This window comes from Pelodiscus sinensis, chromosome 22 (genome assembly GCF_052426305.1).
Source record: "Pelodiscus sinensis isolate ZL-2025 chromosome 22, ASM5242630v1, whole genome shotgun sequence".
In the NCBI taxonomy this organism is placed as follows: Eukaryota; Metazoa; Chordata; order Testudines; family Trionychidae; genus Pelodiscus; species Pelodiscus sinensis.
Window position 1 is genome coordinate 9,286,026 of NC_143073.1, and position 12,001 is coordinate 9,298,026.

The window sequence follows — 12,001 nt, forward strand, 5'->3', positions numbered from 1 at the left end:
GCAGCCTGCTGCATGGGGCCCGTTGGTTTGGTGTAGCCCACGAGACGTTTTGTTTACCGTTAACTCACACACAGGGTTGTCAGGTTCCACTGGTTTTGGGTCCTTGGCATTTTCCTACCGGCAAAGCGAGGGCACGTGAGGTGAGGTGTGACCTGACCTGATGGCACACGTCGACTGCTCCCTCTGCAGCCAATCACAGCGCGGTTACGGTTCCATCAGCCCATCCTGCACATTCTAGGTACGCAAGCGCAGTCAGCAAAAATACCCTATTCCAGGAGACTGCCGTGGTGACAACAATCCTGTGGCCCGCTGAGATGGAGGGCCACTCACATGGCTTACTCACTAGCCTAGGTAGCCCCGACAGGTCCAGCTGCACTGTAAAATATAGGCATGGTGCAAACCCCCCCCCCCCCCCGCCCCGAGGAAAGATCCAATCTTCTGGGGCAGAACTGATCCATTTACTGGTCTGGGTCAGCGGGCAGCCATGCTGACCTCTTACACAGGCTAGGCATACTAGGAATTTCTTGTTCCTGGGTCAGGACAGGTGACAAACAGTCAGGCAACCGGTTTCAACGCCAAGGCCCTGGGTCCGGGCGGGGCAGCAAACAAGCAAGAGTCTATAACAATTTAAGGCTCAGGCTTGTCTGCAGGCTGAGTCAGGGGGTCAGCTCTCCTAGCTTTCGCAGAGAGCCAACAAGCGCTGAGGTTTTCCCGGAACAGGGGAAACCTGCCACCCCCTAGTGAAGGGGTGGCCAGGGAGGGACACAGGCCCGCCCACTGCACTGCATTCCAGCCCAGCGCCCTAGCAGTGGCAACAGAGGCAGCCACTCGGTCGGCAGGGATCCAGGCCTCAATGCACTGACCAGGTCTGTGGGGCTCCAGGCCACAACCCGCTGCCCACCCAACCTCCATCTCATCAGGCAGTGCGGGGTAGGCTTTCCCTGGGCCGTTTCCTAATTCCCCCTGTGGGCCTATCTGGCGTGACTGCTACTTCTCAGGGTCCTCCAGGAATGCCGGCGTTAGCAGGGTGTCGGGGTGTGAGACCCTCCCTGGTCCTGGCAAGGCAGGTCTGGCATGGGCTCTGGTCCTCTCCTTCCCTCCTCGGTGCTTGGTGGGGTTCGGAGTGGCCTCAGTCCGTTATTTTCTAAAAAAAAGATGTCATGTAGATCGTGATGTAATGTCAACTGTGTCCAGTATTTTTGTTGAAACCATCTGGCAACCCTAAAAACCAACACTGAAAAATGGAGTCTAGCCACCTGCCTGCCTGCGGCAGCCAGAGCAAGCAGAAGCTGAGGAATGACATCCCACCTGAATGCAGAGAAACTGCCCCTGCCAACACACTACCCTGGAGAACCATACCAGATGACACCACCAGGACTTGGCTGAGGTTTCAGAGCAACAACCTATGATGATGGCAAGTGCTGATTTGAGGGAAACGTTTGTCACGACCCTTGGCCATTACTGTAAAAGTCCTAAGTGAAGTGACTCTTAGCCCAGGTGTGAGGAGATAGATGGGGACAGAAAACTTGATCTTGAAGGGTCAGACCATGCAGGGAGTGGAAGAGCAAGATATTCTTTGTTTTAGATAATAAAACTTTTAACATCTCGTGACCTTCCTTCCTGATGACGACGCCCTAGGTCGGGGTGGGGAACTTGAGGCCCAGGGGCTGGATGTAGCCCCCAGGTTGCATGGATTCAGCCCCCAGTTTGGAATCTCCCCACCCAGCCCACTCCCTCCTATTCAAACCCTACACCCCAAGCCTACTTCCCGGCAGTCCCCTCCCACACACTGAACACCCCTCAGTTTTGGTCCCACTCGAGAGCCAAAATCTACTAGCCTGGGCTCTCTTAGGCTCTGGTCTGTAAGGGGAATGTGGGGAGTGTCTTTCTGCTTCTGCCCTGGACCACTTTTCAAAATTTTGGAGTAGCTCCCCCATTAAAAATTATTACCCACCCCCACCTTAGATCCTTTGCTTTATTTCAGCCCTTTACTTGTCACTCAAGCTGGCTGAAATTTTTTTCCCTCTTCCCTGCAAGCAAACGAAAAATGTTAATTATACTGCTAAACTAAATGGTCACTTCAAACCAATTTGTTTCCTCAACATTTGAAAAATTTGAGAGTCTGAGTGGAGAGGTTTTTTCTCCTTTTGCCACTCTGGTACTTTTCTGAAGTTGGAGACGTTTTTGAAAAGTGAGAATAAAAAAAAGATCAAAGAAAAATTTGAGAATTCTTCAGTTTTCAAAAAATTGAGATGTGCAAATGAAAGCCATCAAGGGTGTTTTCCAATGCTCTGGCAACCTTAATCACTGGGTGATCAACTTAATGGCCTGTAAACAGTCTTGTTTTGTCTCTTAAGTTTGAGCAAGTGTTCCATGGCTTTCATTTGCGCACATTTAAAAGTATAAACCATTCCATAGCCCATATTTCTAACTTTACATACAAGAGTGACACATACATCAAAATAAGATACACAGATGCAACAGATAGTGATATTGCTAGGTTACGAGGTATTCTGTCCCAAGTATCTTTGAATTATGCATATTCGTATCCGTCAGACAACTTCATAAAACATGGGGAGAGGGGGCGCGTCACAACATGAAAGGAGCCATTTAATGAAAGGCAATTGCCTTCCTAGGCAGAACTTGTGCCCCGAACTTCCATCTGCATCTCTGAAGTCAGCATGAAAAAGACATTGAAGTGGTTAGAGAAATGTCCAATTTAGACTAGCAGGCACAGATACACGAGAAAAGTACAGCTCCCGCCAGATACAGACTCAACCAATCAGAGATAGGAGGAGGGAAATAATAAACGGAGCCAGCAGGAGGTACAAACATCTTGTACTTTATTAAGCCAGTCAATGTGTTCCAACCACGGTCAGACGCATGCCATGAAACCAGAGGTCAAAAGGCCCTGCAATGCCCTGTGCCCTGCACCCTCTTCAAGTTTATATTATCAAACAACTGACTAACGTGTGGCACTGTTCCCCTAAGACACACATCGCGTGGACTGTTAATCCAGAATGTGTGTCTATTCCTCTCTGGTTAATATGCACTGAACAGCGAATCCACAGGCTAGGAGTCATTTGTGCTACAAAATGACTGGAGGGGAAGCAACTCTGGCACCAACCCAACAACACTGCTCTCAACGTGGGTTTTAATGTTTGCAGAAGCAGAGGAAGGACTGGGTGCCACAAGTCATCCCTCTACTAATTCCCTGCTCATCCTTGCAGACCTCTTAATTTCATCCTCAGCTGGTATCACACTGTATTCCACCCCCCCCACCCTTTAAGCAGACACCTTGCTAGATGTCAAGAATGAAAAGCGGAGTCGTGTCAAAGGGCATTCAAACAATCACGTGACCAAAGTGGAGGAACAGACCAGAGTTGTTTGGCACAGCCTACCCATACAGTACACTGCCCAACACATACCGAACAGTTGTTTTTCACCCATAGCTACACGTATAGATGGCTGCTGGCAAAACAAACCTGCCACCTGCATGAGAAATTAGGGACGCCGCTAGCCCCCAGAAACCGACAGTCTCGGGGCATGAGGCTGTCATGCTGAAGCTTCTGGGAACCCAACTCAAGGGAGATAAAAAGAAAACCAAAGCCCAGAAATACACAAAATGATTCAATTTAAGCCAATGTTTTAACCCCATAAAGCATTTTTTCTTTTTACCAGCATAGTAGGCATTATGCTTCGAGCTAACATCTCTCCCCAGGGGCTAGCTTGGACCTGGTCTAAGAAGCTTTTCGTAGCTACCAAGATAGCACCATTTGTGTTAGCAGAAGATGAGCTGGCTTTGCAAGTCTCGAATGCTGCATTAGAGATAGCTTGGGAAGTCAGTTTACAGCTACCTTTCAGGGTGGCTCTATTAAACGCTGCGGCAGACTTCTGCAAGACCCAAACCACAATGTTAAGAGCTTCCAGGCACTAGCACTATGGGCCATCAACTCGCATTCTCCCACTGGAGAAATGCTTGGGTTTAATAACGGCCATTGCAGTTCATTAGAAGTGGCCACCTCTGATTAAGAGCTAGCCTGGGATTGAGCATTCCTGGACCAAGTCCCCTGCTGGACTAAGTCAGCACAGCTCCAATTATGCATTTAGTCATGGCTGCATATTTTTGACAGACCTGCGCCAGCTGATGCTAGTTGGGAATCTGGTCCATTGTAAGCTGCAGAATCGGGTCTTAAAAGCATCCTCCCTTGCACCTCTCCTGAAAATAATCAAGTAGTATCTCCAATCATAGGCCATGGCTAGAAAAATATTTTATAAGAAGAAACAATGTGCCATCTTCCTTGATGCTTTGCTCTATGGCTGTGCTTTTTCACAAACTCAAGATACTGTTCTCCGTCCCTTTTCCAGTTTAGATTAAATCCAGCAAGGGAACAGAACATGTGTTGCTTGCATTTAATCATGGTGGCACGGCCACATGTTTTGGAGGATAAAAGCATGCATGGGGAACTTCAAGGCGCATCTTTGAACAGTGACCCTCTCTGCTTGAAGCTTCCTATCGCAACAGAAAGAAGGTGTAAAACATGCACGGAGACAGCAGAAGGGTCTACATGTTCGTCTACACCACTAAGGGGGCAACCAGAACTCCTCATGACAGAGGACAGCCAAAGATCTTCCCCATCTCCCATAATGTACTTGCAATAAGACCAAAAATACCCTTGAGAAAGGCAGGGCATCAAGACAGGGATGTTGACAAAATACAGATACGCTCTCCCCCTTTAAAAAAAAAATCATGCTTGGATTTCTCTTTCCGGATACACGCAGAGGGATCTCTTTGTAGCTCAGCAACGTTTATTGTTACCAAATAAATGTGAGGTTAAAAAACACCTTCCAAAAAGGACATTTGAAAATGCCTTGCCTGCCCTAATGCAACTATCAAAACAACCCCCCTCAACTGACTGCGCAAGTGGTCGTTCCATTTCAAATGGCAGGCAGCAGCGGCATCCGCTTCGACGTCTCTTCTGTGTCGTGGCTCTTCCCTAGCCGCCTCCAAATTGCATGGTCACAATAGTGCAGTGCTGGGCAGCTGCTCCCCACCCCCGCTCTGTACATGATCCCTGAGTCACAAAGATCGGCTCCAGGGTTCTAGTCCCCATTTTAGGTTGCACCGATGACTTGGAAATTGTAACTGCCATGCCAGCGGAGTCTGTCGGCAAGGGACCGGGTTTCAGTTTCTGCTTCATTTGCACTGCTCCCTCCCCATCTTGTCCACGGCCATTGAAATACGCTCCATCTGCACAGCTTCCCTCCCACCAAGCTTTGGACTTTAATTGCAGAATGATTCCAGTATCTTTTCAAAACCAAAACAGCCTGTTGCAGACTACATACCGAGAAGGAAGAAAAAAAATAAGTATTTCCTAGGACTAAAGAGGTGACCCGCTGTGGCAACGCTTCTCGTAGTGCAAGATCTTGCTTCCACTACGATGTTCTCATTGCAGCAGGTTCCAGTTTGCGTCCTACCGAAAGGAGCTGAGCAGAACACCCAAATACTAGCGAGAAGTCTGATCCACGAGGCAGGGTTCAAGCTGCCCTAGACTCATGGGTCAGCGGGGAGTGTAATTTAGTGCACTGGCCAGCACCATGTCAAAAAAGGGACAAGCAGGCAGAGGGTGATTCTGTTCGCCTGTTCACTACACTGCTCTGGCTCGTACAACTCAGCCGGGAAGGTTTTTGTGAAAGCAGCATACCCAGGGTGGGTTTTTTTTTTACGTTCTGCATCTCCATTAAATAACAACACAAGCTAAACAGAAACTGATCCAATAAAAGAAAATAGTGGCATTCGTGTGGGAAAGAATAAAAGTCATGCACCAAACTCCACCTGGAGATATGCTACAGCTGAAATCTGTAAACATAGGAAGTCATCAGAATTGAATGGAAGTCCCCGCACAGCATTTTTGCATAAGCTGTCTTCTTGGCATGGCCTAGTAACGCACCAGAAGTTTCAGGTGAAGTCATAAAACTTGTTAGTAACGCTGACCCTGTACTCTCTCTGCTTTCCAAAGGAATTTTTAAAAAAATCACCGTAACTGAGCAACCAAGTTGCTGGCTGCAAATGATCTCAACTGCATGGCGGATGAATTCTGTAGGATTCATATTGTCCGAACCAAAAACAGGATATTTGGCAATCCTGGTATAATTTGTTATGCTGGGAAATCTTCAGGGTTTGGAAATGGTCATTTTTTTAAATGGTCCATTCAAAGTATGTAACCTGTTATAGCAGCTTTTTGGCAGGCCACATTAAAACAGCCTGACAGAGACCAGTGGGTTAAACTCATTATTTGCATAGTTGCTGCTGATTCAAGTAGATGGGGACATCTGGTCTTAAAAGACACAGATCAATTGCAAAGAGATGCTGTAACTGCTACCCAGTGCTTAGTGATCTTTATATAGAGATATGCTTTTCAGTCACAGGTATTAATGTCACCAGAAGTCAGATAGAAGATGTTAGAGATGGTGCAGGAGAGGTTTGTAAATCTGCCTCACAGGAAACAAACGGAGCAAATTCCAGCATCTGTCCAGCTATTTTCTTCCCGTCCTTTATGGATGTTGCCGTACACAGAACAGTCCACGGGCGAGTTCTGGCTGACTTTGGCTTGCACTGGTCACTGCATTTCCCCCTCCTGCTCCTAGGGACCACACAAGCTCTGCAAACTTCTCCTGATTTACACGGAAGAAGGTATTACTGAGAACAACTGCAGAGATAGTGAAAATCCTGTCCTCTCCAACGGCCCACTCAAAACACAAGAAGAGGAATTAGGGATCCTTTGGAGATGTTTTTAGGTCTGATTTGTCTCCTGAGTCTCAGTAGACTCAGGCCAAATCAAAAACCCTTGCCACTGTCTAAGCATCCAATGCAGCTCCATTCTGACTCCCAGCAACTAGCCTGGATCGCATTCACCTTTATCCTTCCCCTGCACAAATGACCCCTGCTGGCGACGGGGGTCATTTAGGAGAAGGAAAGAAACCTTTCCTCCTCTTCTCTCAATCAACCCAAGACAGATCTATCATGGCTCACAACACACGCAACAAGAACAAAAGCAAGGAATGCACACCAAACCCCTAGCAAAATACGGAAGGCTTCCAGCTGGTGCTTCTCTCTACAGAAAACAATCACTTTTGCATTCTCCCCAGTGTGGAAAGAGGAGGAGAGGAATAAATAAATTTGTTCCTAAAACTTCATGGAAAGGTTTTTTTTGGGGGGGAGGGTTGGTTTTTTGCTTTAAAAATATCATCATTGCCTTTTTTCTTTAATTTCTTTAACATTTGAAAAGGATCCAGACCCTCAAAGGCTTTTAAATATATATGCTAAAAATTAAAAGACAAAAGATGGAAAAATTAATTTAAAAAGGTGTTCGTGTTCCTATCACCAGATTCCCAACAAAGAGCACTCTTTGGATCTTTGTCCTCGGTCCTGGAGGCTAGCCTCTTCTGATACTCCACTTCCACTGCGGCAGTTTTGGCTTGTTTACATAAAGTACCTACGCGGAGCTGCCTGCCAATTGGGGGTGACCAAGCAGGCTTTGTGGGGATGAACGACTGCCCGTCTCTCGCCCATCCCTGCCGACCGGGAGAAGGGCAGATCTCTTCTTGGCCTCGCTGAGATGTCTCTCTTCTCAGAGCCGCTGGCGCTGCTGGGAATGTACAGTCGTCTGCTCAGGGTGTGGGTGGTGGGTGTTTTTGTGTGCCTGCCGGAACTGGATTTGTTTGTCATGGTTGCTGCTGCTGCTTCGCGTCTTAAATCTCGCCTGTGTTTTGTTTCCTTCGTTCAGACACTGCGCGTTCTGAGAGGGGGAGAGAAAGGTACACCAACCCGATGCCCTTCTAACTGTCAGCCCATCTCCTTCCACTGCTTGTAGAACTCCAGCACATGTTTTATTTCTACACTGGCACTGGCAGCTGCCTGGATAGCAGACTGGAGACAAAAAACAAGACAATCGCAGGCTCAGGTTATTTTTTTCTCCATTGCCAAGACTGGGTGATCCAATTTATCTAGGCACTTGTCTGACCACCCTTCACCCTGGTATGGGCCGAAAGCATCACCCCCTGAACTGGATCACAGTCCTTCCACTGACTGCAATGGCAACTGAACCAGATCTTAACAAGAGCACCATATGCTTCAATGTATTAGTTGCAACATCCTTGTGGGACAGAGAAATATTATCCTTTGGGACACCGAGTCCCAGAGCAATGGGGAAGAAGTCCCTCTAAGCTATACAATTTGAGTTATGTTCAGAGGCAACTGCTCAGGGGAGAGCTAGGGAGGCTGGGGGCACCAGCCATGGGACAACCCCATGTCAGGGAAGGGCCAGGACAACCCCCCTTGGCCCCAGGTCCTGCCTCTTCCCACCCTTGCTCCGAGGTGGCCCTGGGGACTAACAGGGCCAACACCAGGGGTTTCCCGCACAGGCAGTGCTGGGATAAGTGGAACAAGGAGGCCTCATCAGCTTTGCTCCCTGGAGCCACAATGCTCCGCTTCCCAATGGGGAGTGATGGGAGTTGAGCATCTAGGCAGCTTTGAGAATCTTAGCAAAAGTGCCTGGGTAGAACCAAAAGGCCTGATTCTTATTCACCCTAAGGCCACTTTACACTGCTTGGACATCATAAAGGGGCTTAGAATGGTATAAGTAACAGTTATGCCCATTCCAAAGACCCCTTTTGACCTATCGGCATAGCTCCAATACAAGTGAGAACAAGGGACAAGGTTTATAACACAGCCTTGTGAAATAAAGTGCACTTACTAGCCCAGGGAAACACACTTGTGGTAAAGATGCAGATGATGAAATAGATATTTTTCCTTACCTGGGGTCAGGAAAGGTTGTGCCAGGGGTTATAACACAGTTACCCTATTCTGGAGCACTCACCTGCATGGGTACAGAGAATTTGCTTGGATCCTCCGGCTGAAAGCCAGTTATAATGGTAACCATTCCCGTGGTGTCATCCTCTCCATTCCCTTGGGACACTGTCAATTGTTTGCAGCTGTCCAATATTTTATAGAGGTTCCTGTCACATTCATGTTAAAAAAAAAATCAAATCACTATTGTGTCTGTGCAAACAATGATTGATTTCGCTTACCCACAGCAGTATAAATATATACAGCTTTAGGGCATGCTTCAGCCTCACCACAGTGCAGTCTCTCAATCCCACTATCTGCATTTAAGTAGCACTGAAAGGCCCCAACTGACTTACCATCTACATCGAAAGGCAAAGTGCAGGAGGGAAAACTGAGGCAGGGATAAGGGAAGTGTCACAGACGGGAATAGATCCCAGAAGATCCCTGAGCAGTGTTCCCTCTAAATTTTCCCACCTATGTGTGAAATGAATTTTGTTATGTGCACCAATATGGTGGGTCACACATCACCTCCTTACTGATGCACGTAACAAAGTTCTTGTGGGGGGAGTAGGGCTGAGGGGCTCGGAGTGTGGGAGGGGGCTCAGGACAGAGGCAGAAGGCTGGGGTTCCAGGCTCTGAGGTGGGGCCACAGGGTGAAGGACTCAGGGCTGCAGCCGAGCATGAAGGGTTTGGGGTGCAGGCTATCCTGGAGAAAGAGGACATGCCCCAGCTCTCTCCCCATGCAGCAGCACCTGGGTGTGGCGGGTGCCTCTCTTCAAAGTGACAACTCTGGGGTTGAGGACATGGGAAAAGCGCCTCTCCCTTGGCCACAGCAGGTGCAGGCCAGGACTGGGTTGGGGTTGGGGAACCTCTCCTACTTCATGCCTGACCCAGGCTGGATTGGGGCCAGTGGAGCCACACCTCTCCCGTGACTGTAGCAGGTCCAACCCAGGCTGGGTTGAGGCCAGGGGAAGGGCGCTTTTCCCATTGCTGTGGCAGGTCTGGGCCGGGTCTGGAGGAGAGGAATCTCTCCCCGACGCAGACCCGAGTGCGTGCATAGCACTTACTAGGCTGCTGCAAGGCAATGTGGCCTTGCAATTTAGAGGGAATTAGGTACCGAGTGTCGCATGAGTATGGGTTGCTAGATTTGATCCTATTCTTCAGATTGCTATGAACCCTCCAGGAACATAAGAATATAAGAACAGCCATACTGGGTCAAACCAAAGGTCCATCCAGCCCAGTATCTGGTCTGCCAACAGTGGCCAATGCCAGGTGCCCCAGAGGAAGAGAACCAAACAGATAATGATCAAGCGATCTCTCTCCTGCCATCCATCTCCACCCTCTGACAAACAGTGGCTGGGGACACCATTCCTTACCCATCCTGGCTAACACTCTCCAGTGGATAAGATACTGACTCTCACAGCCCCTTTGTCTTGCACATCAGATAAAAATCCGAAGAGGAGGATCAAATCTAGCAACCCAAATTTATGCAACTAGTCCCAGAGATGGCATTGAATCCCCGAGCCCACATATGTAATGAGAAAATAAAACAACTCCACAAGTTGTGCTAAGCGGTCACCTTACCAGGCATCTAAATCCTGTCTTTTCAGTTTATGCCTCTCAAAGCTTTTCCCAACATCTTTCTGGCAACGAATGTACCTGAGGAAAGAGGAGATTTACTGAGTCCACATGGAGGTTACTAAAAGGGCAAATGTCAGTATTTTACGGCAAAGGAAGTTATATGGTTATCCCTATACTGATTGGCTCAGTATTGCTGGATGTCTGCCATGTGCTGCCCAGTCTCCTAACTTGCTTAGAAATTTCTCACAGCTTTCTTTAGTCTCAACTAACCTAAATAACATCATGACTCTTCACATGCAGATACTGCTTGCCCATGACCAGATCACTGGCATGGAAAGTCCTAACACATATTTCTGGGTCATGACACCAGTTAACCTTATGACATGTTACAAGGTGATCATTATTCCTAATCTTTGTTTTCTGTTGCTCAGCCAATTTCTAATCTCTAACAGTACTTTGTCAAAATTTATAAGAAGAGGCTACTAAAGAATCATCAGATGAGAGGCAAAGACTTTCCAAAGATCAACTAGATTATAACATGCAGTTTTCCTTTATCCACTGCCTTGATTCAATGGATACTAGTAGACTGGAGAAGAACAATTTCCAGCATCATCCCTAGTGCATTTTTTTAAAAAGACGGGATTGGACGGTGACATATACTGGACCTTTGATATAAAACCTTATTTTAATGAAAGTCTGCAGATTCTATTAATAGCTTAGTCACTTCATTCTCAAGGGAACATGATTACATTCTACATGCTTAACACAGTGTGAAATTCTGTTGGAAAAAATCATTCTCCAATTCCCATCTAAAAAAAGCTTCGTATCAATCATTAGCAACTGCTGGTATGCGATGTTGAAGTGGCTGCATTTCATTTTGAAGTAAAGTGGTCCCTACAGGTATACAGAGATTGTCAAAGAGGGTTTTAGAATCCAGCCATGAATCACGTTAAATTATTGTACTATTTGTTGCTCGGGCCTTCTGTGTATTGCCCTGGTGAACCTTTAACTGTGCCCGTTCTGCTTTTGTTCTGTGTCCATTCTGTATAAACATTTCTCTGAAGGACTTTTTCCTACATTAAAAAAAGTTTACTTTAAGCAATGGGTAAAGGGCATTACCTGTTTCCTTTTTTAAATTCTGCCTCTAAATATCGGATGCTGTCGCGTGCGCCTGCATTCTCCTTTTTCAGGAAGTCTAAACCATCAATCACTAGTAAAAAAAACAGAAGTGAGAAAGTTAGTTTTATGGGTTAAGCCCATGTGAGGCATGAATTCTAGGAGCTGTGGAATTGCCTCTGGCACATGGCTATAACTTATGCTGCTGCTAAACACAAACTCATCAGCTGTTGATCTGGACCATTCTCTAATTATTAGCTGATGATCTATATTAGAGTTCAGACTGAACTGCAGATGTCCAAATAAGGACACAGGCAAACCTATATGTAGCTGCTACTCCAACAAGAAGCCTTTTTTAGTAAAACAAATTGAATCAGTGCTGGAAATAAGCACTGAATTCATAGCCCTGCGAGTAGGATCCTTTATGCACAAAACAGGGCAGGGCAAACTCCTCTA

General features: G+C 47.1%; 1 protein-coding gene across 4 annotated transcripts in view; it reads right to left on the reverse strand.

Moving 5' to 3' along the window:
- Nucleotides 1–2,821: 2,821 nt before the first annotated feature.
- The window catches only part of SMG5 (SMG5 nonsense mediated mRNA decay factor), a 56,098-nt gene continuing 46,918 nt past the window's right edge, over nt 2,822–12,001 (reverse strand). For all 4 annotated transcript variants that reach the window (XM_089772772.1, XM_075907432.2, XM_075907433.2 and 1 more), the window contains 4 exons: nt 11,549–11,639; nt 10,433–10,507; nt 8,880–9,018; nt 2,822–7,930 (listed from right to left, as the gene is read on the reverse strand). In XM_089772772.1, the coding sequence (XP_089628898.1) occupies nt 7,847–7,930; nt 8,880–9,018; nt 10,433–10,507; nt 11,549–11,639 (389 nt within the window). In that variant the 3' untranslated portion in view covers nt 2,822–7,846. The remainder of the gene's footprint in view (nt 7,931–8,879; nt 9,019–10,432; nt 10,508–11,548; nt 11,640–12,001) is intronic.